Source organism: Macaca fascicularis, chromosome 7 (genome assembly GCF_037993035.2).
Source record: "Macaca fascicularis isolate 582-1 chromosome 7, T2T-MFA8v1.1".
In the NCBI taxonomy this organism is placed as follows: Eukaryota; Metazoa; Chordata; class Mammalia; order Primates; family Cercopithecidae; genus Macaca; species Macaca fascicularis.
Window position 1 is genome coordinate 171195716 of NC_088381.1, and position 26231 is coordinate 171221946.

General features: G+C 47.3%; 1 protein-coding gene and 1 pseudogene across 8 annotated transcripts in view; one reads left to right on the top strand and one right to left on the bottom strand.

Moving 5' to 3' along the window:
* CDC42BPB (CDC42 binding protein kinase beta) overlaps positions 1–22100 on the bottom strand; it is a 132733-nt gene extending 110633 nt beyond the window's left edge. For all 8 annotated transcript variants that reach the window (XR_012416161.1, XR_012416159.1, XR_012416160.1 and 5 more), the window contains exon 1: positions 21526–22100. Coding sequence is in view for 4 of the 8 variants with exons in the window: in XM_015454231.3 (XP_015309717.1) it covers positions 21526–21700 (175 nt within the window). In the remaining 4 variants the exon portion in view is untranslated. The remainder of the gene's footprint in view (positions 1–21525) is intronic.
* LOC102143191 (large ribosomal subunit protein eL13 pseudogene) lies at positions 5786–6491 on the top strand (annotated as a pseudogene).
* Positions 22101–26231: the final 4131 nt, after the last annotated feature.

A 26231-nucleotide genomic window follows, 5' to 3' on the forward strand; every position in this document is an offset into this window, starting at 1 on the left:
CTTTTGTTGCCCAGGCTGGAGTGCAATGGTGAACCTCAGCTCACCATAACTTCCACCACCCAGGTTCAAGCAATTCTCCTGCCTCAGTCTCCCAAGTAGCTGGGATTACAGGCATGCACCACCATGCCCAGCTAATTTTGTATTTTTAGTAGAGACTGGGTTTCCCCATGTTGGTCAGGCTGGTCCCGAACTCCCGATCTCAGGTGATCCACCTGCCTCGACCTCCCAAAGTGCTGGGATTACAGGCGTGAGCCACCACGCCCAGTTCAAGTGGTTTTATAAATGAATACTTTAAAATTTCACTCTCTAAAATATTTTTCAGGGGTCAGGCATGGTGGTTCACACCTATAATTCCAGCACTTTGGGAGGCCTGCCAGGCAGGAGGAGCACTTGAGCCCAGGAATTGGAGACCAGCCTGGGCAACACAGTAAGACCTCCACTCTACAAAATACTAAAAATAAGGCCAGGCAGCCAGGCGCGGTGGCTCATACCTGTAATCCCAGCAGTTTGGGAAGCCAAGGCGGGCGGATCACGAGGTCAGGAGGTTGAGACCATCCTGACTAACAAGGTGAAACCCTGTCTCTTCAAAAAATACAACAAAATTAGCCAGATGTGGTGGCAGCTGCTTGTAGTCCCAGCTGCTTGGGAGGCTGAGGCAGGAGAATGGCATGAACCCGGGAGGCGGAGCTTGCAGTGAGCAGAGATTGTGCCACTGCATTCCAGCCTGGACAACAGAGTGAGACTCTCTCTCAAAAATAAAATTAAAAAAAATAAATAAATAAAATAAAAATAAAAATAAAATAAAATAAAATAAGGCCAGGCGCAGTGGCTCACACCTGTAATACACGACCACTTTGGAAGGCCAAGGCAGGAGATCGCTTGAGCTCAGGAGTTCGAAAGCAACCTGGGTAACATAGCAAAACCTCATCTGTACAAAAATACAAAAATTAGCCAAGTGTGGTGGCACGCACCTGGAGTCCAAGCTACTGGGGATGCTGAGGTGGGAGGATCACCTGAGCCCAGGAGGTCAACACTGCAGTGAGCCGTGATTATGCCGCTGTACTTCTGTTCCAAAAATAAAAATAAAATAAAATATTCTTGAACAGAAGACTGAAAGCTTCATAATTTTTCCTAAAACTACAGTAATTCTGACACCAAAATATTCCATAGATAACATATACAAGTTAAAACCACAGACTATCTACAGACTACTCCTCATTTAGAAATACAAATTAAAAAAAATAAAAAAACGTGCATACGACAGGCTCAACTGTGCAGTTAGAGAATAAAATGTCATGGCTAAGTGTGTTTTATTCTGGGAATGCACATACGATTCTATAGTATGTATGTCAATATAAACAATAAAAAATAGAGAAAGACAAAAATCACAGTTTTCTTGATACATGCAACAACCATATTTCAACATTAATTTCTCATTAAAAGTCTTGACTTCTTATTTTATTTACTTATTTACTGAGATAAAGTCTGGCTCTGTCACCCAGGCTGGAGTACGGTGACACAATCATGGTTCACTGCAGCCTCGACCTCCCAGGCTCAAGCAATTCTCCTGCCTCAGCCTCCTGAGTAGCTAGGACACAGGCCCACACCACCATGTCCAGCTAATTTTTGTGTTTTTTGTAGAGACAGGGTTTCGTCATGCTGCCCAGGCTGGATTCAAGCAATCTGCCCACCTCTTATAGGTGTGAACCACCACGTCTGGCCGTCTCAGACTTTTAGACTAATCAAAATTGATTTTTAATATTTAAAACAATCTTTCAAAGTAACATTCAATTTTAATGGAAAAAGACTAGAATATGCTTTAAAATAAAAAAGCAAGACAATTATAATAACTTCGGGGAAGACTTTCACTCTTCGTGGCATACTTACTTCTCGTACTGCTTGAATTTATTTTATCATGAGCACACTTTTCTTTTTCTTTTAGACAGGGTCTCACTCTGTCACCCAGGCTGGAGGGCAGTGGCACAATCACAGCTCACTGCAGCTTCGACCTCCCCAGGCTCAAGCAATCCTCCCATCTCAGCCTCCCGAGCAGCCAGGACGACAGGTGTGCACCACCATGCCCAGTTAATTTTTGTATAATTTGTAGAACTGGGGTCTTGCTATGTTGCTCAGGCTTATTTTCATAATTAAAAAAAATTAAAATTAAAATAGTACTTGCCGAACGCACTTTTTGTGATTGGTATTCTGATACTTTCAAATACATGGTATAAGAGGCAATCCCAAATCACAGAAAACTGCACCTCAGCTGACCTACGACCACCCTCCAAGGACGTTTGTAAAGCCCAAAGCTAAGGGAGGTGGCCCAAGAGCTATCTGGAGAGGAGTTTTGAAAGAATTTTAAAAACCGGCCAGGCGCAGTGGCTCATGCCTGTAATTCCAGCACTCTGGGAGGCTGAGGCGGGCGGATCATGAGGTCAAGAGATCAAGACCATCCTGGTAAACATGGTGAAACCCCATCTCTACTAAAAATACAAAAATTAGCTCGGCGTGGTGGCGGGCACCTGTAGTCCCAGCTACTCGGGAGGCTGAGGCAGGAGAATAGCGTGAACTGGGGAGGCGGCGGCGCTTGCAGTGAGCCGAGATTGCGCCACTGCACTCTAGCCTAGACAACAGAGCGAGACTCCATCTCAAAAAAAAAAAGGATTTTAAAAGCCAAAACAACTTCTGGTCACAGCACTCATTAATAGCCCCAAAGCGGGCAACCCAGATGTCCATCAGGAGTGGAGAGATAAAGAGAGGGATGAGAATACAGTGCACACTACATAATAACCACAAGGAACTAAGCTGCGGCTATTCCCAATCACGTGGATGGATCTCAAGTACTCTTACTTACAATTACTTTTTATTTTTTGAGACACAGTATCACCCTGTTCCCAGGCTGAAATGCAGTGGTGTGATCTCAGCTTACTGCAAACTCCACTTCCTGGGTTCAAGCAATCCTCCCACCTCAGCCTGCTGAGTAGCTGAGTCTACAGGTGAGCACCACCATGCCCAGCTAATTATTCTATTTTTTTTTTTTTTGTAGAGACGGGGTCTCACTATGTTGCCCAGGCTGGTCTTGAACTCCTGGACTTAAGCGATTCACCCACCTCAGCCTCCCAAAGTACTGGGATTACAGGCTACAATTACCTTTTATTATGGTAAAATATATGTAACATAAAATGTACAATTTTAACCCTTTTTTTGAGATTGACGAAGGAAAAAAAAAAGCAGCAACTCAAATTGCTAGGATGGAAATAAGAGAAGGGACATTACTACTAACATTAATAGAAATAAAGATTATTAAGAAAAACTATGAACAATCGTATGCCAACAAATTAGATAATCTAGGTGAAATGGACAAATTTATAAAAAGACACAAACTACCAAAATTGACTCTTGAAGAGAAAATGTTAATAGATCTACAACAGGTACAAAGATTGAACTAGCAATCCAAAACACACAAAGAAAGCTGGATAGCTTCACAGGTGCATCTACCAAACATTTAAGTAAGAGTTATTACCAATTCTTCACAAACTCATCCAGAAAAAGGAGAACGCTTCCTAAATCATTCTATAAGGCCTGTATTACCTTGATACCAAACAAACAAACAAAACGACATACAAGGAAAGAAAACTAGACTCAATTTCCCTTATGAATACAGATGCAAAAATCTTCAACAAAATACAATACTAGCAAACTAAATTCACCAACATGGAGAAAGAATTATATACCATGATCAAGCGGGATTTATCCCAGGAATGCAAGGTTGGTTCAACAAACAAAAACCAATTAATGCAATACACCATATCAATAGAAAAAAATGAGTCACACAAGTATCTCAATGGATGCAGAAAAATCACAACAAAGTCCAACACCCTTTTTCATGGCAAAAACTTAACAAACTAGAAATAGAAGGAAATGTTCTCAACCTGAAAAGGGGCATTTATGAAAACCCACAGCTAATGCCATACTTAATGGTGAAGGTTACATGCTCTCTCCCTAAGGTCAGAAGAAAGACAAGAATGCCCACTAGTGCTATTTCCACTCCACACTGTACTGAAGGTACTAGGTAGGGCAAGTAGGCAACAAAAAGAAATAAAAGGTATCCCAGTTGAAAAGGAAGAAGCAAAACTATCTGCATTCAGAGATAATTTTATATATAAAATTTATGTTTTTTTATGTAAAAATCCTAAGGAATTCATTAAAAAAGCTATTAAAACTAATTAAAAAGTTCAGCAATTTTGCGGGATATAAGATCAATATATAAAAATCAATTTACCTCAGGAATAAATTTAAGAAACTCTTACCCTGCACTGTGAATGTAATCAATGCCACTGAACTGAACACTTAAAAATAGATAAAGTGGCCAGGCGTGGTGGCTCTCACCTGTATCCCAACACTTTGGGAGGCTGAGGTGAGTGGATCGCCTGAGGTCAAGAGTTTGAGACCAGCTGGCCAACATGGTGGAACCTCGTCTGTACTAAAAATACAAAAATTAGCTGGGTGTGGTGGCGAGTGCCTGTAATCCCAGATACTTGGGAGGCTGAGGCAGGAGAATCGCTTGAACTTGCGAGACAGAGGTTGCAGTGAGCCAAGACTGCACCACTGCACTCTAGCCTGGGTGACAGCACAAGACTCCATCTCAAAAAAAAAAAAAAAAAAACACAGTTAAAGTGGCAAATTTTTATATATTTTTACCCCAATTAAAAAGAAAACTAAACAACTCTCACTCTGAAAACTATGAAACTTTTTTTTAAAATCTAATTTATTATATTTTTTGAGACGGAGTCTCGCTCTGTCACCCAGGCTAGAGTGCAGTGGCGTGATCCTCACTCACTGCAACCTCCACCTCCCGGGTTCAAGCGATTCTCCCACTTCAGCCTCCCGAGTACGTGGGATTACAGGCGGCTGCCACCACGCCCAGCTAATTTTTGTAGAGACAGGTTTTCACCATGTTGGCCAGGCTGGTCTTGAACTCCTGACCTCAGGTGATCCGCCTACCTCGGCCTCCCAAAGCGTTGGGATTACAGGCGTGAGCCACCACAGCCGTCCTTTTTTTTGAATTTTAAAAGATCTAAATAAGTGGAAAGGCATCTTATGTTCGTGGGACAAGAGTTTTTAATATTGTTAAGATGGCAATACTCCCCAAATTGACCTACAGATTCAATGAAATCCTTACAAGAATCCCAGCTGGCTTGCTACCAGAAACTGACAAGCTGATCCTAAAATGCATATGGAAACTCAAAGAACTTAGAAAGAATTGTCAAAACAATCTTGAAAAAGAACAAAGTTGGAGGACTCATACTTCCTGATTTGAAAACTTACTATGTAAGTAATGAAGACAATGTGGTACTGGCATCAGAACAGACATATACGTTAATGGAATACAACTGAGAGTCCAGAAAAAAACTCATACATTTATGGTCAACTGATTTTGACAAGGATTTCAAGACCATTCAACAGGGGAAAGAATAGTGTGTTCGACAAACGTTGTTGGAACAACTGGATATCTGCATGCAAGAGAATGAATGTAACCCCTCTGCATGCAAGAGAATGAATGTAACCCCTCTACCTCATGTCAAAAATTAACTCAAAATTGATCAAAGAACTAAATGTAAATGCTGAAACTAAAAACTCAGAAGAAAACACAGGTGTAAAAGAAAACACAGGTACGAAACTTTGTGAATTTGCATTGCCAATGGATTCTTAGATATGACACAAAAACAACAACAACAAAAAACAGTTAAATTTGTTTTCCTGCGCAGAAGGGCTCTAGGCAGCCATGGCGCCCAGCCAGAATGGCATGAAAGCTCTACTTCCACAAGGACTGGCAGCTGGCACATGGCCACGTGGTTCAACCAGCCTGCCCGGAAGATCCGCAGATGCAAGGCCAGGCAAGCCAAAGTGCCCCACGTTGCCCTGCACACCGCGTCAGGACCCATCCGGCCCATCGTGTGGTGCCGCACGAAGCAGTATTCACACCAAGGTGTGCACCGGCCGCGGCTGCAGCCTGGAGGAGCTCAGGGTGGCCAGCATTCACAAGACCATTGGCATCTCTGTGGATCCAATGAGTCCACTGAGTCCCTGCAGGCCAAGGTGCTGTGGCTGAAGGAGCACCACTCTAAACTCATCCTCTTCCCCAGGAAGCCCTCGGCCCCCAGTAAGGGAGACAGTTCTGCTGAAGAACTGAAACTGGTCACCCAGCTGACAGGGCCGGTCATGCCCATCCCAAATGTGAGAAGGAGAAAGCCCAAGTCATCACTGAGGAGAAGAATCTCAAAGCCTTTGCTAGTCTCCACACGGTCCATGCCGACGCCCGGCTCTTTGGCATACGGGCAAAAAGAGACAAGGAAGCTGAAGAACAGGATGTTGAAAACAAAAAATGAAGCCCTCCTGGGGACTTGTAATAAATCAGCAGTTTAAAAAAAAAAAAGTTAAATTAGACTTCATCAAAATGAAGAACACCTGTGCTTCAAAGGCTACCATCAAGATAGTGAAATGACAACCCACAAAATGGTAGAAAATATTTGAAAATCTTATGTCCAATATGGGGCTTCTATCTAGTATATACAAAGAACTCTTAAAATTCAACAAAAAGACAACCCAATTTTTTATATTTTTTTTTGAGACGGAGTCTCGCTTTGTCGCCCAGGCTGGAGTGCAGTGGCGCGATCTCGGCTCACCGCAAGCTCTGCCTCCCGGGTTCATGTCATTCTCCTGCCTCTTCATGTCATTCTCTTGCATTGCATTCTCCTGCCTCAGAGTAGCTGGGACTACAGGCGCCCGCCACCACGCCCAGCTAATTTTTTTGTATTTTTAGTAGAGATGGGGTTTCACTGTGTTAGCCAGGATAGTCTCGATCTCCTGACCTCATGATCCGCCCACTTCAGCCTCCCAAAGTGCTGGAATTACAGGCGTGAGCCACTGTGCCTGGCCAAAACAACCCAATTTTTTAAATGAGTAAACAACTTGAATAGACATTTATCCCGAAGATATACAAATGTCTAACACATGAAAAGATGTTCAACAACATTCGCTATTAGGGAAAAGCAAATCAAAACCACAATGAGAAACGACTTCACACTCACTACGACGGTTAGAATTTTAAGTCAGAAAATAACAAGCGTTGTCAAGGACGTGGAGAAACTGGAACCCTTGTGGGCGGCTGGCGGGAACGCAGACCGCTGTAGAAAACAACCTGGCAGTTCCTCAGGATGCTCAACACAGAGCCTTCACAGGACCCAGGAATTCCACTCCGAGGTATTCACTCGAGGGAAATGAAAACATGTGTCTCACAAAAACTTGTACATTAATGTTCACAGCATCGTTATTAAAAAATAAACAAAAATTACTTGGGAGGCCCAGGTAGGTGGATCACCTGAGGTCAGGGGTTTGAGCCAGCCTGGCCAACCAGGCGGCCAACAACCGCCTCTACTAAAAATACAGGAGTAAGTCGGGTGTGGTGGCACACGCCTGTAACCCCACCTACTTGGGAGGCTGAGGCAGGAGAACTGCTTGAACCCAAGAGGCGAAGGTTGCAGTGAGCCAAGATCACACCACTGCACTCCAGCCTGGGCAACAGAGCAAGACTCTGAAAACAAACAAAAAAACAAAAAAACAACAAATAAACAAACAAAAGGTAAACAGATGTCCATCGGCCGGGCGCGGTGGCTCAAGCCTGTAATCCCAGCACTTTGGGAGGGCGAGACGGTCGGATCACGAGGTCAGGAGATCAAGACCATCCTGGCTAACACGGTGAAACCCCGTCTCTACTAAAAAATACAAAAAACTAGCCGGGCGAGGTGGCGGGTGCCTGTGGTCCCAGCTACTCGGGAGGCTGAGGCAAGAGAATGGCGTAAACCCGGGAGGCGGAGCTTGCAGTGAGCTCAGATCGGCCACTGCACTCCAGCCGGGGCGACAGATTGAGACTCCGTCTCAAAAAAAAAAAAAAAACAGATGTCCATCAACTGATGAATGGACAAACAAAATGAGGGCTGTCCACACAACAGAGTATTATTTGGCCATAAAAAGGGATGATGCACTACATATGCTGCAACACGAGACGAACCTTGACAACATGGTTATCAGTCAGGAAAGACCCATATTATATGATGCCACTTACAGAAAATATCCAGAACGAGCAGATATATAATGAAAACAGATTTGTGGTTGCTCAGGGCTGGGGTAGGGGTAGAGTTGGGGGTGACAGCGAAAGAGTACAGGGTTCCTTTGGTGGTGATGGCGGAGATGGTTGCACAACTTGATGAATATACTAAAATACACCGACACTGAACTGTATGCTTTAGGCAGGTAAATCATGCATGACTTGAACCTCAATAAAGCTGTTACTAAAAAACAACAACAACAGGAAAAAAGAAATTATCTGGTAATTGTAAATGGTAGAGAAGCCTTTCTTCTTCACTAAAATAAATAAACTATCAGCAGTATAATTCAACTTAAGTTTCTCTATATTGCTGACAGCTGGTTTCTGCTTAAAAATCCTCCTAACATATTATGTCACAAGGATTATCAAAATTTCATAAACACAAATCTTGCTTTTTAAAAAAATAACTAAATATTTGTAGAAGGAAATATATCCAGGCTTCTCATTTTGGTTACATAAAACCATGTCTGATGTTTTGAGAAATATTTCTTGTTCTGATACCATATAATAGCAATGTCATCCCTGACACCTTAATTAATTGGTAAAACTGGAAATAGAGCATTTCCAGTAACTTCTCAATTTGCTGCTAGTCAGACAGTATTTCCCACATATTTGAATCCAGTTTCATTTTAAAGGTACATCCGAAAGCTGTTCTATCAATAAACAAAGACTTTTCAACAATTTGGTTTCAAATACTTCGGGTTAGAAAACAAACATCTATTTAAGACAGAGCTGCAAATTTATTATTATTACTTTTTGGAGACAGAGTCTCACTCTGTTGCCCAGGCTGGAGTGCAGTGGTGCAATCATAGCTCACTTCAGATTCAACCTCCTGGGTTCAACCAATCCTCCCCAGTAGATGAACTACAGGCGCACATGACCACAGCCAGCTAACTTTTCTTTTTGGTTTTTTTTTTTGAGACCGTGTCTCGCTCTGTCGCCCAGGCTCGAGCGCAGCGGCGTGATCTCGGCTCACTGCAAGCTCCGCCTCCCGGGTTCACGCCATTCTCCTGCCTCAGTCTTCCGAGTAGCTGAACTACAGGTGCCTGCTACCACAGCCAGCTTTTTTTTTTGAGACGGAGTAGTCTCGCTCTGTCACCCAGGCTGGAGTGCAGTGGCACGATCTCAGCTCACTGCAAGCTCCGCCTCCCGGGTTCACACCATTCTCCTGCCTCAGCCTCCCGAGTAGCTGGGACTACAGGTGCGTGCCACCACGCCCAGCTCATTTTTTGTATTTTTAGTAGAGATGGGGTCACCATGTTGGCCAGGATGGTCTCGATCTCCTGACTTCATGATCTGCCTGCCTCAGCCTCCCAAAGTGCTGGGATTACAGGCGAGAGCCACTGCGCCCGGCCCTAATTTTTTAAATTTAATTTTGTAGACACAGGGATCTCACTATGTTGCTCAGGCTCCTGGGCTCAAGCAATGTTCCCACCTGGGCCTCCCAAAGTGCTGGGACTACAGGCGTTGAGCCACCATGCCTGGCCTCCAAAATTAACCTTTAAGGATTGCTGCATAACCACTAATAAAATCAACATCTTTCTCAATAGTAAAGGGTCAATAGAAATGGTATTTCAAATTACAGTATAAGGTGGGTCGGGTGTGGTGGCTCACACCTGTAATCCCAGTACTTTGGGAGGCCGAGGCAAGAGGATCCCTTGAGCTCAGGAGTTCAAGACCAGCCTGGCCAACATAGGGAGACTCTGTCTCTAAAATAAAGAAATGCTGAAAAAGAAATTCAGCTCATCAATTTAAGTTTTTTAAACAAAGTGACATATTGAATTATTTTAATTCAATGATTTCACACTAACAAGGGTGAAGTACAACAGAGCAAGGGCGCTGAAGTGCTGTTTCGGATGCTGCGGTAAGGGAGTTCTAGTCACCTTTGTGTCTCACTAGAAAATGATGAGGGGTAAGAATATTTCTTATTCTGCTCTGGTCTATTTTCAATGGGTGATTTCCTAGATACCAAAAGCTCTGGAGGTTAAACACAGCTCTATGACATTTCCAGAAAGATGAAGTTTCTACAGGCAACTCCGGAGTCACAAAAGTCCAGCTGTGAACATCCCCACATCACATGGTCTCCACAGGGACCCCTGTGCCCTCCCAGCCCCGAGGAGCAGGCGCTGTCCAGCCACCGTTGTTCCCCTTTCAACACTTTCTTCAGCTACTCCCTGCTTCTTCACAGTCTCCTAACCCCCTTCTCCTCTCTCCTCCAATGCTTGTGCAGTTACGAGAAAAACCTGCTCTCCCCTCATCCCATTTCCTCCTTCTACTCATGGGGGACTCTTTCAAGTAAGTAAGTGTAAGAATAGAAACAGCAACATATCCAAATCAAAACAAAGAGGAACTATACCCTCACTCCGTGCAGAGGTTAGAGCTGGGGCGTCTCGCCCACCTGGAAACCACGGCGGCACATGATCACACCGCCACAGAGCCTCAAGGACGACATGAGCTCCAGGAGAACAGGAATTTTGTTTTCTTCACTGCTGCAATGCCTAGCACATCTTAAGTCCTTAAAAAATATTTGCTAAGTGAATGACAAGGGACGACAGCAGACTAGAAATGTCAACACGATTTTGCACAGTGGGAAAAAGCAAACCGATGAATGGTATCTAACTCAGCAAAGCCAGAAAACCAGAACTTAACTGGGCAGCAGGCAACGAGACTGGGGAATGAGAAGAGGCGCTGAGATGGCTGAAGGCCTGTGGTTAATGGGCAGAAAAGAGCATGCACTTCAAGTCCACAGGAAAAGCAGTTAGATCCTCCCCCAGCAGCCCTCCTCCACCTCAGCCACCTTACCAGAAACCGACAGCTATGCCCCCCACCCCATAAACCCCAAGCAGGAGACCGGAAACTTCTCCCTGGGGAGACCTACAGCCCCAAAATAAAGAATTCTATCACTAACTTCTGGCAGTGGCCCTCAAATTGGCAGGGTCCACGCTCTATTTCCTGATGGTGAGACTCAACACTTAAAGTCTGCCCCATGCATACAGGGAGTTTCCAATCGGCCGACTCAAAATCATGGAAACACAGTCAATAATCACCAGATTTTCAGAGAGACGCCTCTAACAAAGAGAATGACCAAAGTAGAAAACAGGTGAAAAAGAACGAGCAGGAAACAGACAAGATAGGAGGCAAAGGGAAACATCTACATAACAGACGTGTGCAGGAATCAATAAAACATTAAACAAAGAGAAATGTGTCTAAAACACATGGCCTTCATGAAACAGAAAGAGGATGTTATAAAAAGGAAGACTGAGAACAACAACACTTTTTTTTGGAGACAGTCTCTCTCTGTCAACCAGGCTGGAGTGCTGTGGCGTGATCTCAGTTCACCGCAACCTCCGCCTCCCAGGTTCAAGCGATTCTCCCGCCTCAGTCACCAGAGTAGCTGGGATTACAGGCACCGGCCACCATGCCCGGCTAGTTTTTGTATTTTTAGTAGAGACGGAGTTTCCCCATGTTGGCCAGTCTGGTCTCAAACTCCTGACCTCAGGTGATCCACCTGCCTTGGCCTCCCAAAGTGCTGGGATTACAAGCATGAGCCACCACGTCCAGCCTTACACTGAATTTTGGTTTCTGACATTGTATCTTTCATTTTTAAGTGTTCTTGGCTGGGCACGGTGGCTCATGCCTGTAAGCCCAGCACTTTGGGAGGCCGAGGCGGGTGGATCACAAGGTCAGGAGTTCAAGACTAGCCTGGCCAACATGGTGAAACCCCATCTCTACTGAAAATACAAAATTTAGCTGGACACGGTGGCGGACACCTGTAATCCCAGCTACTCGGGAGGCTGAGGCAGAGAACTGCTTGAACCTGGGAGGCAGAGGTTGCAGTGAGCCAAGATCACGCCACTGTACTCCAGCCTCGGTGACAGAGCGAGACTCTGTCTCAAAACAAAAACAGAAACAAAAACAAACAAACAAAAATTCAATGTAAAAACTAGAGGATAAAGTTGAGAACCTTTCCTTAAAAACTCAGAACAAGGCCCGGCACAGTGGCTCATGCCTGTAATCCCAGCACTTTGGGAGGCCGAGGTGGGCGGATCACTTGAGGCAGGAGTTCAAGACCAGCCTGGCCAACATGGCAAAACGCTGTCTGTACTAAAAATACAAAAAGTAGCCAGGCATGGTGGTGCACGCCTGTAATCCCAGCTACTCGGGAGGCAGAGGCACGAGAATCACTTGAACCTGGGAGGCAGAGGTTCCTGTGAGCTCAAATCACGCCACTGCACTCCAGCCAGGGCAACAGAGTAAGATTCCATCTCCCAAAAACAAACAAACAAACAAAAAACAAAAGAAAGAGCATTTTCAGACAGACTTGGTTCAAAAAATCTACCTCCGATGAATTCTTTCTCAGGAAGCTACTAGAAGATTCACTCCACCGAAAGATAAAGACACAGAATCCAGAAAAGGGAATTCAACAGAGGAAAGAGACACAAATAATCCCTGCAAGGAATGAAAAGCACTCCAAGGACTGCTCAGTAGCAGGCCTGCAGGACACACAGCCCAGGCTGAAACAGAGAAGTGGCAGGTCTGGAAGGGATGAAGGTGATAAGATTATTTGAGGTGTTTAATGGAGGAGTTCTAGTTAAACGTCTGGCACTAAATTCATGACTGTACACTAAAAACCAAGCTAAAGAAAATCCGGCCGGGAGCAGTGGCTCACTCCTGTAATCCTAGCACTTTCGGAGGCCAATGCGGGTGGACTGCTGGAGGTCAGGAATTCAAGACCAGCCTGGACAACATGGTGAAACCCCATCTGTACTAAAAGCACAAAAATTAGCCAGGCGTGATGGCGGGTGCCTGTAATCCCAGCTACTCGGGAGGCTGAGGCAGGAGAATCACCTGAACCTGGGAGGCAGAGGCTGCAGTGAGCTGAGATCATGCCACTGCACTCCAGCCTGGGCAACAGAGTGAGCCTCTGTCTCCAAAAAGAAAAAAAAAAAAACCAAAAATTTACTCCATGAGATTATTACAAGAAAAAAAAAAAAGAAAGAAAGTTCATTCCAATAACACAAAAATATTTCCCTTAGTAAGTTGTATCTTACATGGCTTAGCTGTGAAGACAGTTACCTAATAAAAACAGTGTAGACACTGAATATTAATTTAAACAAAATTATATAAACATATTTGGGACACAGAAAAAGAGCAAGGGGTGAATGTGTTTCAAGCAGTGGAGGGAGAATGTAGAACAGTTCTAAAGCCTCTTCTACAGCAGAAGTCAGCAGACAATGTCTAAAATGGAAAAATCAGAAATTAGCAGTACCAGCATACTATACAGAAACATGAAATTTAAGGCAGGCATTGCTCAGCACCCACCAATATCCACGGTTCTTGTATAGTAACAGCCCACCCTCGGCCTGCTTGGCTGAAGGAGGGTGGGATGGCCACCGTCTCAGATGGTGGCCTGAGGGTGGGAAAAGGCCACAGCCCCGGAGGCTTCTTGGAGCAAGGCCGTCCAACCAGCGTTGACTGCGGACACGTCAACTTCACGTGAGAGAAATCAACCTGATTTTATTTAAGTCACTGTCACTTTGTTCTCCATTACTGGCAGCTAAATGTGATCCTAACTAAAATGATAAGTAGAAACAGAGGAGTTAAAAGTGGCAGTCTGTGGGAAGTTGGAGCGCAGAGCAAGCAACTGGTAGAAGGACTGCTATCTTGCATGACAACCCAGTAGTACTGCTTGGTTTCCAAAACTAAGTAAATGCATTACATTGATAAAAGCTAAACTATATTTAAAGACAATCACCTCACGGGGCATGGTGGGAAGTGTTGTTAACCTTAACTTTTTTTAAATTTGAGACAAAATTTTGCTCGTTGCCCAGGTTGGAGAGCAATGGCACGACCTCAGCTCACTGCAACCTCTACCTCCTGGGTTTAAGTGATTCTCCCGCCTCAGCCTCCTGAGTAGCTGGGATTACAGGTGTGTGCCACCAGCCCGGCTAATTTTTGTATTTTAATAGAGATGGGGTTTGACTATGTTGGCCAGGCTGGTCTCAAACTACTGACCTTGTAATCCGCCCACCTTGGCCTCCCAAAGTGCTGGGATTACACGCATGAGCCACTGCACTTGGCCATAACCTTAACTTCTAAAACTAATATTAGATGCGTCTTTTGGGGTCAATTTCAAATTCTAATACTGACTTGTGGATATCAAACTTTTTATTTTAAAGGCAACAGAATATGAAGGCATTGCAGTTTTGGAAAGGTGAAGTGATTGAAGAGAGTTTGAGACTGATCTGGCAGAGGTATTTAAAACTTCAAGTGGGAAAGGCATTCATTTAGGCCTGAGGACTTGAGAGCTTTAGCTAGGTCACTAACAATGAGAATAGAAAGAAAGGGCTAAAATAAAATAAAGATATTTCAAAGCAGGCACCTGCAAGGAGGCTTGAGGCTGACCACAGTCCTGTGAAGGAAAGAAATGCTGGTTAGAGGGCAGCTCCTCCAGAAACAGTTAGGGAAAATGCTCAGAACCTAGTTTACCCAAGGGGAGCGGGGAGCAGGCTGGAGGGCAGGTTCATACGACCTCCCCAAATTCCTCACACAGCGGAGCGCAGTGGCTCACGGTTATAATCCCAACATTTGGGAGGCCAAGGTAGGAGGATTACTTGAGCCTGAGTTCAATTCCACCCTGGGCAACACAGCAAGACCTCGTTTCCACAGAAAATAAAAAATTAGCCAGGTGTAGGGGTGCATGCCTATAGTCCCAGCTATTCAGGAGGCTTAGACTGGAGGACTGCCCGAGCCTGGGAGGTCAAAGCCACAGTGAGACATGATAGAGTCACTACACTCCAGCCTGGGTAACAGAGCAAGACCTTGTCTTGGGGGGGAAAAAAAAATTCCTAACAGTCTTCCAACCTACGACTCTGCGATTTTGGAGGTCAGGGAAATCATCATCTAAACTAACACTGGGAATCACCTTACAGTAGGTCCCAAGTGTTCTCCAAAGAGGCTCCAATCCAAGGATGGAATTTGAATGAAATTATATAATTCCATTCAAAGTTATCTTTGAATGTCTAATTCCTAAGAAAAACAAAAATCCAAAGTTCTCTATTACATATCGATTCTTTTTGCGGTTTTAATCAAAAAACAATTTTGTTGCCACAGTTACCTACCAATCAATAAAACTAACCAAAAACCTAACCCCCAACACAGATTGTTTAAAATCAAACTGAAACTTGACCTTTATCTCCTAGTTAGTGGCTAGTCTATTGGGGGTGGGGGGGCGGGGAAGAAAGGTTACTACACACAGTTCACACTGCCAAAACACTTCTCATTTTAGATTTAAGGAGTGTGTGTTCCCTCTCATCCATTCCCATCAGCAAGAGAGCCTTTCCGTGAGCTTCTCACACAAATTTAAGGTAACCATAATATACTGTCGTCCCATAACACTAAGAATCTAAGAATAAAACAAACGTGGTCAAGAACTAATAGGTATTATGTCATAGGACTAACAGGTATGTTTTGGGAGGAGATTACATGGTAACATTGTTTTTGGTCTCTTCCAGAAAAAAAAAAAAAAAAAAAAGCTTTCTGTCTCTTTTCAGAGAAAAGCATTTGACAGTTTCACTGTATTTAATATAGTTTGGAATTAACAGTCCTGTGTGCCTGCCTGTTTATCCAGCATCACTAATGTCAGCACAAACAGGAGATATCTAAGGGCACCTGGCTTGGCGACAAGAGGGAGGGTGGAGGCAAGCAGAGGTGCTCTCTGTCAACCCTGCAGTGTTGTGAGTTCTGTAATTTACATGCATTTGAGTATTTTGCTTGAAGGACAATTCACTGCACATTTTAATTTTTCAGGTAGCTCACACAGTGGTATCCTGAAGTGAGAACTATTTCTTCAAATCCAATTTTATTTCTTTGAAATCTAGATTTAAGATAGATGCTGTTCACTTGTAAAGCCCAACTGCCATGGAAGGAAGGGGTTTTTCTTTTTTGGAGGCAGGGTCTTGCTCTGTTGCCCAGGCTGGAGTGCAGTGGCGCAATCTCAGCTCACTGCAACTTCCGCCTCCTGGGTTCATGAGATCCTCCTGCCTCAGCCTCCCGAGTAGCTGGGACTACCCGTGCCACCATACCCGGCTAATTTTTGAATTTTTAGTAGACATGGGTTTCCACCTTGTTGGCCAGGCCGGTCTCAAACTCCTGATCCACTCACTTTGGCCTCCCAAAGTGCTGGGATTACAGGTGTGAGCCACCACACCGGCCTGCAGTTTTAAGACAGAAAAGATAGGGCTGGGTTGTTAATGTTTAATGGTTTCAGCTGTCCTATCTCATGCTATTACAGTCAGTATCAAACAGCTACCATAGAACCTACATGATCTAAATTATATTATAATCTAATTTTTATCATGCAATCCTAATATTTCCCTATAATTCAGATCTTACTCAAAAGATCTATTTCTTAAGTCTATTATTTTAAAAAGTGTTCCCATGTTATGCAAACATTCTATCCAGAGAAATCATTAAGATAAAATGTATCTGAGCCAGGCACAGTGGCTCACGCCTGTAATCCTAGCACTGTTTATTATGAGATGTTTAGCACTGTGTCAATTAACCCTTACTTATTAAATTCGGTGGTGTCATCCCACTCACACCTTGGGCTGGCCATCCCCACACTAACAGCTACGGGCATTCACATCCATGGAGGAGGACTCTGAGAAGATACTGTCACACTCCTGGTGAGAAAAGCCACAAATGAGGAACCACCCAGAAGACTGGGAGGATTAATTCTATTCATGAAGAGGAAGCACATCTCGAGAGAAGATGCCCCGGACGGGAAACTGGAAACCCATGTTCTGCCTCTGTGACGCGTGTCCACACCAGCATCAACCCGGAGGCCTCCCTCCTGGTCTGCAGGTCACACAGCAGCCAAGGCAGAAGACCACTGGGGCCTGTCCAATGCCCATAGGCTAGGATTTCAAACATCAGCTCCATCCAAATGCAACACCAGCTGTTACAAATAAGATGTGGGAAAAATATTTAACACATGAGACAGTATTTGTATATGACAAAGATGAAAGACAACAAATTCATCTCATTGGGTTGTCCGTATTTGTTACTATTTACATTTGGAAACTATAAAGTGTTTTACATGTTCCTTCAAATGTATCAAGATATTTTCAAAAATAGCATAAAGAAATATACATGCAAGGCTGGGCATGGTGGCTCATGCCTGTAATCCCAGCACTTTGGGAGGCCAAGGCGGGTGGATCATGAGGTCAGGAGTTCAAGACCAGCCTGGCTAACATGGTAAAACCCCATCTCTACTAAAAATACAAAAATTAGCCAGGCATGGTGGCAGGTGCCTGTAGTCCCAGCTACTTGGGAGGCTAAGGCAGAGAACTGCTTGCACCCGGGAGGCGGTGCTTGCAGTGAGCCAAGAACACACCACTGCACTCCAGCCTGGGCAACAGAGTGAGACTCCGTCTCAAAAAAGAAAAAAAAAAGAAAAGAAATATACATGCAAAGCACAGCATTAAGGTCCAAGATTTCACAGAGGAAACCAATCAAGCTATAGGAAAATTAAAGACAAAAACCTACAATGAAAGTTGAAATGACTCGGCCAGGCGCGGTGGCTCACACCTGCAATCCCAGCACTTTGGGAGGCCGAGGCAGGCGGATCACGAGGTCAGGAGATCGAGACTATCCTGGCTAACACAGTGAAACCCCGTCTCTACTAAAAACACAAAAAAATTCAGCCGGGCGCAGTGGCTCACGCCTAGAATCCCAGTACTTTGGGAGGCCGAGGTGGGTGGATAACGAGGTCAGGAGATCGAGACCATCCTGGCTAACACAATGAAACCCCGTCTCTACTAAAAATAGAAAAAATTAGCCAGGCGTGGTGGCGGGGCCTGTAGTCCCAGCTACTCGGGAGGCTGAGGCAGGAGAATGGCATGAACCTGGGAGGCGGAGCTTGCAGTGAGCCGAGATCACGCCACTGCACTCCAGCCTGGGTGACAGAGCGAGACTCTGTCTCAAAAAACAAAACAAAACAAAAAATTAGCCAGGCATGGTGGTAGGTGCCTGTAGTCCCAGTTACTTGGGAGGCTGAGGCAGAAGAATGGCATGAACCTGGGAGGCAGAGCATGCAGCGAGCTGAGATCTTGCCACCGCGCTCCAGCCTGGGTGACAAAGTGAGACTCCATCTCAAAAAAAAAAAGTTGAAATGACTCTTGTCCCATGCAACCACTGTGGTGATAAGAAAATATGAGCCAAAAATAATAATCTTTTATTTATTTTTAAGACAGGGTCTCACTCTGTCGCCCAGGCTGGAGTGTAGTGGCACGATCACTGCTCACTGAAGCCTTGACCTCCCAAGCCCAAGTGATCCTCCCACCTCAGACTCCAGAGTAACTGGGACCACAGGTGTGCGCCACCATGCCCAGCTAATTTTTACATTTTTATAACATTTTATTTTTACATTTATTATAGAGACTGGGTTTTGTCAGGTTGCTCAGGCTGGTCTTGTCCTCCTGGGCTCAACCAATCCTCCACCTTGGCCTCCCAAAGTGCTGGGATTACAGGCATGAGCCACCACACCAGGCCACAATCTTCCTTTAAAACTTAAAAAGTTTACCACCTATACTTTCCAAATTTCCTCATTAAGCCTCCAAATCTGGGCTGAATCAGCTACTTTTCTTCCTTAAGTTTCAAGAATTCTCCACAATTGTCATTAGATACCTGGCAAGATTTGGGAAGTGGGGAAAGGTTGGCTTTTCCACATGACAGAAATCGATGTATCAGAGGTTTCAAATGTCATGGAGTGGTGAATCCAAAAACTGAACAGTCCACTCACTGACAGCCTATATGTGTTTCCTGAGCAGAAGTAATTGAAAGTTAGAGTACCTAATATTGCTCTATAAACAGTTTTATTCAAAAGCATTATTCTGTGCTTTCCAATCGAAACAACTAGGCAATTCCAAGCAACATTAAATACTAACTGCACACACGTTAACTAGAAATACACCACTTTAGAGTTACAATGATGCATATGTTAACATAAATGAGTTTAAATACTTGTAAAATATATTGATATTTCATTAAAACACCACCTTCTAAGTTCATTCTTCTCTATAACTGAAAATTTATACTTTTGTGCAAACTGAGTTCCTAAGAGAATAATGTAGTTTGTAATCACAATTTCCAAAGAGCCAAAATATAACTTTGAAAACATGTCTATGTTATAGCACACAGTTCCTGTTTAGATTTGGAAAGGTCAGATCTCATAAAATGTGACCTCCACACATGCTGAGAAGAGCTTCCTCCAGGGAAACCCACCAGTAATGCCTGGTGGAGAGAGGCGGCTGCACAACGGCCCACAGGGCCCCAGCCCTCAGACTAATCTCCTTCTGGGAACCAGGGAAGAGGCCAGTGGGACAACACCTTCCCAGCAAAACCAACTTTCTCTCTGTTTCCTCCTCCCAGTCACACTCACAGGTGGTGCACCAAGTTGAACCTGACAGTGGAACTGTGTGGGTTTCAACATCGAGTGATCAGAAAGGAACGGTAAACAAGCTGGATGCAGTGGCTCACGCCTGTAATCCCAGCACTTTGGGAGGCCGAGGCAGGTGGATCACCTGAGGTCAGGAGTACGAGACCAGCCTGGCCAACACCGTGAAACCCCATCTCTACTAAAAATACAAAAATTAGCCGGGCATGGAGGCGCGTGCCTGTAGTTCCAGCTACTCAGGAGTTTGAGGCAGGAGAATTACCTGGACCCAGGAGGTGGAGATTGCAGTGACCCGAGATCGTGCCACTGCACTCCAGCGTGGGCAACAGAGCAAGACTCCATCTCCAAAAAAAAGGAAAGAAACTGGAAACAAAATATTCAGATTTTAACATGCACCAAAGAACTCACTTTCAAAGCAATGGTGAAGTCAATTAATTATTCAGTTGGAAATCATGTCACTGACAAAGGATGCTAGAAAGTAAATATTCTTAATTTACTGATACTATAACTAACCAAGAATGGTAGTTCCCACGGAAATAAAGCATCACAGGCTGTCCTTGATCTCAGGGCCTCTTTCTACTGCTGCTCTCACAAGACAGTGTGTAACATTTCACTACAGAGCAACTCAATAGAAGCCCTCTAAAGAATACTGCAACTTACATTTCATTTGTAAACAAAATTCCAAATTCCAGTTACCAATCTGGCAGAGCAGGAGGCCTCACTGTGGAACACTTTCATTTGTTTCTTCGTATAAATATCAGCTTTATCAGCCCCAAAGATTAGAAATTACTGGTTCAAACTGAACAGTCCTAGCCCAGTGACGCAAATGACCCAAGGATAAGGTTTTCATAGGTCTGGCCTGAACATACGCATTTCCTCCTCCCACTCAGTGGTTTTAGGTGAGATAGTCTGAGGGTCTTCACAGCACACCGCTGTTAGGCAGAGATGAAGCCAAAGGGTTTCACTCTGCGCTTTTACCTGTCTTTAGGATCCTAATTATCGTTAAATGGTTTAACCAAATTTTTGTCCTAAAAAAGCATAATCGGTTAGCTGACCAATGATTAAAACACAGATCCCGAACTAACTAGAGAAGGCATGCAAAAATCAGATGAGAAAGTTTTTAAGTGATAGCTCCAACTACCCCTCCAAATATCACAAAGGTCTAGCAGAATTGGAATTTAAAAAGAAACAAAAAAAAGTCCTCTTGCACGGTTTATTTAAAATAAAGCCTTAACCTTAAAATCCCCTTGAAGGTGTTACAGCAAAGTGGGTGTTCAGGCTATGGCCAACAAGGGGATGTAGACAGGCTGTCACCCAGGAGGGGCCGTTAGTGCTGGGCTCGCTGGAGATGCAAGGGGGTCCCATGGGGCAGTGGGCGAGGCAGATGCAGAAAGCACACCCAGCTGCCCCCACAACGCAGAGGAGCGTGGGGTGGGGAAAGCGAACTAATTCCACGCTGCCTCTGGACCCCAAAGGCGAGGTGCAGGGGCGGGGGCGGGGGCGGATATCCCAGGGAGTGCTGCAGGAAATGATATCCAGACTCGGAGGGTGGATCTAGGAAGCGGCCAGGGCGAGGGCCCGGCAGGGGGGAGGGGGTGGGAGTGGGAACGTAGGATGTGGCTCCGAGGGGCAGGATGAGGGGGCGGGACGATCGAACGCGGATGTCCATGCTGGGGAGGGCAATGAGGGATGAAGAGCTAGCGGAGAGACGAGGGCGCACGGAGCGGCTGGAGAAAGATGGGCAGCGGGCCCGGGGGCGCTGCCGGGGCGAGAGGAGGCGAAGCCCACCGGCTGGGTGGGCAGGAGGGCGGCAGGGTCTGCCCGGGCGGGCGTGGGGGTGCGCGGGAGGGGGCGCAGGGGTCGCAGGGCCGCAGGTCCGGCCCGGCCGGCGTGCACTTACCCCACTCGAGGAACTCGGCCACGTACTTGTCGCGGCGCAGGGCCGAGTGGCTGCACTCGGTGTACAGGCAGACGAGCACGTCAAGCAGCGTCTCCACGCTCAGGGCGCTCTCGTTGCGCCAGGGCCCGTCCAGGAGCAGCTGCTCCAGCTTCTTGAGCCGCACCTTGGCCGACATGGTGCCGCGCGGCCCGCTCCCGACGCGCCGGCCTCTCGCAGCCCGCTCGGCCAGTCCGTCAGGGCGCGCCCTCGGGGGCTCGGCGGCCGCGAGCCCCGGCAGCAGCGGCGCCTCCTCGCCGCCCCGTCCGCGTCGTCGCGCCCCGGCCTAGGCCGACATCTTGGGCTCCGTCCCGGCGGCGCAGAGTCTGGGGCGCCGGGCCCCGCGGGTCCATGGGCCGCTCTCCTCCCCTCGGTGCCGCCGCCCTCCCCGCTCGGGCGGCCCGCCCCCGCCTCGCCGCGCCCCCGCCGTCCACCGCCCTCAGCCCCGCCTGCGGCCGCGCCCTCCCCGCCGCCGCCGCCGCAGACTAGGAGCGGCGAGGAGCCTAGCGCTGCGCAAGCCCGGCCGGCGCCCGAGCCCCGACCCCAGCCCCGACCCGGCGGCCCAGCCCCGCGGCCCGCAGCCAACCAGGGCGCGGCCAGCACCGGCGCAGCCAACCACTGCGGGGCCGGCCACTGCCGCGCTGACCTCAGCGCGCCGCCCCGCCCCGCGCCCGGCTCCCAGCTCCCGGCGGGCTCGGGCCTCGCCGCTTGCCGTAGGGAGCCGGGATGCTGGGAAGGCAGGGCCGGGCCCGGGGAGCGGCGCGGGGGGGACGGGAGGGGCGGGGCGAGTGCGCCGCCGAGATTGCGGGGTCCGCGCATGCGCAGAGCGCGCCCCGGTGGGCGTGTGCGCCTTCGCCCAGCGGACCCGGTTCCCTCGGTGTTTGGGGTCCGACAGCGCGCGTTGCGGATCCTGGGGCCGAAGATGACCCCAAGTATCGAAGAAGCAGAATCGCGATCTCAGGCCGTCGGGCCCCGTCCCACAGTCCCCGCGGGCCCATGTTGCCTGGGGGTCTCGGACCGGCCCGGCCGAGGTGGGTGTCGAGGGCCGCCCGGCAGGCGCAGCTCTGATGGCCTCGGCGGGGCTATTTAAAACGGCTTGTCCCAGCTCGAATTGGTCCTAGAAGACTCGGGTCCTACCCCTGACTTTACCGACGAGAGATCGAAGCCCAGACGGTGTGGGGTCAGGGCCCAGGCTTGTGGGGGCTGCTGCCAAGGCGGGAGCCAGCGTCCCCAGTGCCCGGTGGATTCGTGATGGCCTGCAGAGGGTTTCAGTTTCCACTGTCCAGCCCTCCCTGCAGACCAATACCTGGGTGTGACAGTTTGGTTGCGGGGCGGATATTTGTCTCCAGGCTGGGTTTGCCTGGCGAGTCGCTGTATTTACTAAGATTGTTGGTTAATTTGGGTGGCTGGGGGAGGGAGGTTGATGGAGATACCCCCCACCCCAACAAACCCTTGGCGTCAGGAGAGGAGGGGCTATTCCTGAAGCTTGCGGAAGGTCACCGAAATCGTGGGGGTGGGTGAGAGCTTCTGGGGCGCGCGAGTACAGGGGAAGGGGTGGAGCCGATGAAGGGGCAGATAGGGGTTTGAAGCCGGAGGCTAAGGGAGCCTGAAGCATAACTAATCTCTGGAGCTAAAAACAGGAAAGGGCCCGGCGCGGTGGCTCACACCTGTAATCCCAGCACTTTGATAGGCCGAGGGGGCGGATTGCTTGAGCTCAGAAGTTCGAGACCAGCCTGGGCAACACAGTGACACCCCGTCTCTACTAAAATACAAAAAATTAGCCGGGCGTGGTGGCGCGCGCCTGTAGTCCCAGCTACTCGAGCGGCTAAGGCAGGAGAATTGCTTGAACCCGGGAGGCGAAGGTTGCAGTGAGCCAAGATCGCTCCACTGCACTTCAGCATGGGCAACAGAGCGAGACTCCGCCTTAATAATAATAATAATAAGAAGAAGAAGAGTGGCTGCCTATGCCGGAGTTGTTGACCGGAACAGGGCGAGGAACCTTCTGGGCTGCTGGTAATGTTCTATGCCTGGATTTGGGTAGTAGTTACATGGGAGTACACATAAGTAAACATTCTTCAAATTGTCTTCTTAAGATCAGTGCATGTCACTGTGTGAATATGTATATAATACCTTCATTTCTTAAAGGCAGGTGAAAACAATCTGGTGTTAGAGGTGCGAGTACTGGTCGCCTTTGGGGTATGAACTGGAAGCAGACACAAGGAGAGGCCTCTGGGGGGCTGGGTACATTCTGTATCTTCATCAGAGCCATCTTGTAATGTGGGTCTGTAAAAGTGTATAAATTCATCAAACTATTCTAAATATTTGCATGTTACTGTATGTGTATGAAACCTTAATTAAAAGTTGTTTTAAAAAGTCTGAGCAGATCACCTGGCTCAAAATCAAAGACTTCCCACTGGTTTTAGAATAGACACCAAAGTTTTTTTTTTTTTGTTTTGTTTTTGTTTTTTTTTTTTGAGACAGAGTCTCCCTCTGTCGCCCAGGCTGGAATGCAGTGGTGTGATCTCGGCTCACTGCAACCTCTGCTTCTTGGGTTCAAGCGATGCTCCTGCCTCAGCCTCCCAAGCAGCTGGGATTACAGGTGTGTGCCACTACTCTTGGCTAATTTTTTTTTGTATTTTTAGCAGAGACGGGGTTTTGCCATGTTGGCCAGGAGGGTCTTGAACTCCTGAGCTAAGTGATCCACCTGCCTTGGTCTCCCAAACTTCTGGGATTACCAGAGACCAAATTCTTTACCAGTAGAATAGCCAGATATCTGCATTTGTAGATATCTGGCCTCTTTCTTTCTTTCTTTTCTTTTTCTTTCTTTTGTTTTTATTTTTGAAACAGAGTCTTGCTCTTGTCGCCCAGGCTGGAGTGCAATGGCATGATCTTGGCTCACTGCAACCTCCGCCTTCTGGGTTCAAGTGATTCTCCTGCCTCAGCCTCCCTAGTGGCTGGGACTACAGGCACCTGCCACCATGCCTGGTTAATTTTTCTGTAGTTTTAGTAGAGACAAGGTTTCACCATTTTGGCCAGGCTGGTCTCGAACTCCTAACCTCATGACCCACCTGCCTCAGGCTCCCAAAGTGCTGGGATTACAGGTGTGAGCCACTGTGCCTGGCCAGATCTCCATCTTTCATCCTGTCCCTGTGTAAGTTTTAACTGTATCCTCACAGGTGACTGGATGTAGACAATGTGCTCCCATCTCCTGATACCACAGGCTCTGCCTGGCCTGCCCAGCCCTCCCACCCTGTTCTCTGCCATGTCTCTTCAGCCTGTGACTCCAGTCTCCCTGATCTCCTTGCTGCTCCTCAGTGGTCCCTGCTCCTTCCTGCCTCCCGGCCTTTGCACTTGCCTGCCCCTCTGCCTGGGATGCCCCTCCCACACTGCCTCCACTTTGTCCACTTAACCAAATCTCTCTTTCCACATGGCCTCTTCAGGGCAGCCTTACCTAACTCTCTGGGCGAGATCAGGCCCCAGTTCGCCCTGCAGGTTTCCTTCTCGGCACTTGATACAATGGGTATGTGGGGGTCTTGCCTCCTAGCCTGGACTAGAAATGTTTTTGTGCCTCAGTCTCAGATGTAAAGGCGGAATAATAGGACTGACCTCGGCATTTCAGTGAGTTTGGGAGGGGATTGAATGAGTTGATACCCAGGGAACACTGAAAACAGTGCTTGGCTCATAGGAGGTGCTGCTATCATACATTAGAATGAGTATTTCAGAAGCCAGGGACTCTATGACCAGCTGACAGATGGAGCAACCATGGGTCCTGGCTCTTGGCCCCTAGGCCAGGGAAGCCCAGCTGTATGTGTCCTCAGGCACCTGTGAACTTCTGCTGTATCCTCACAATAAACTTCTACTTGACTGGTTCCAGTGAATTTCTGGTCTTTGCAACACACCAACCCCAGACTAAGCATAGTCTTATCCCCAGTAACCTAAAATGTACGCACTCTACAGCTACTTCAAGCCAGAAATAATAAATTGGTTCAGAAATCAGAATGTTGAGATTTGCAGAGCTAAACCTCTGGCCTTAACTTTAAATCTTCCCCCTTGGACCCCTTAGGACCTGAGATGAGCAAGGGGAAAGGGGGCTGTGCCTGGTGCCATCTCCTTCTTCCCCAAACCTCCCTTGGCTCGCTCAGCCCCCTTCTGCCCATCTAGAGCCACCACCGGGAAGGGAGAAGTGGGGAAGGGCTCCAATCCCATCTGGATTGGCAGAGGGTAAAGCTGACCCTCTCTCTCCTGGGAACATTCATGGGCTCCTTGGTGGTTCCCTACTGCTTTGTCTCCTGAAGTCCCCTTAACCCAAGCAGGTGTGCCACTGGGTGGGTGCTTACCTGGTGACTGTGGAGGGGAGGGGCCCTCTGCTCTTCCTGAGGGACTCTTGGACAAGACCTCAATGGCTCCATGGGTCTCATGCTTGCTCATCCACCCAGCTCACATCTGTCCTCAGGAAACACTGGCACACTTCTCGCCCCAACGTTAGTGAACAGGTGGATCCCAGCACAGCAGCACAGCTCTGCCTCCGAAACAGCACGTGAGCCCCTCCTTCCTGGCTAGGAGCCAACCCCTAGGCCACTGTACCCTCCAAATGGAACACCAAATATTGAGCTCTCTGAGAAATCCCTTGGAAGCTCCCCTCACAGGCTTAAAGTGAAGGAAGGAGGGCC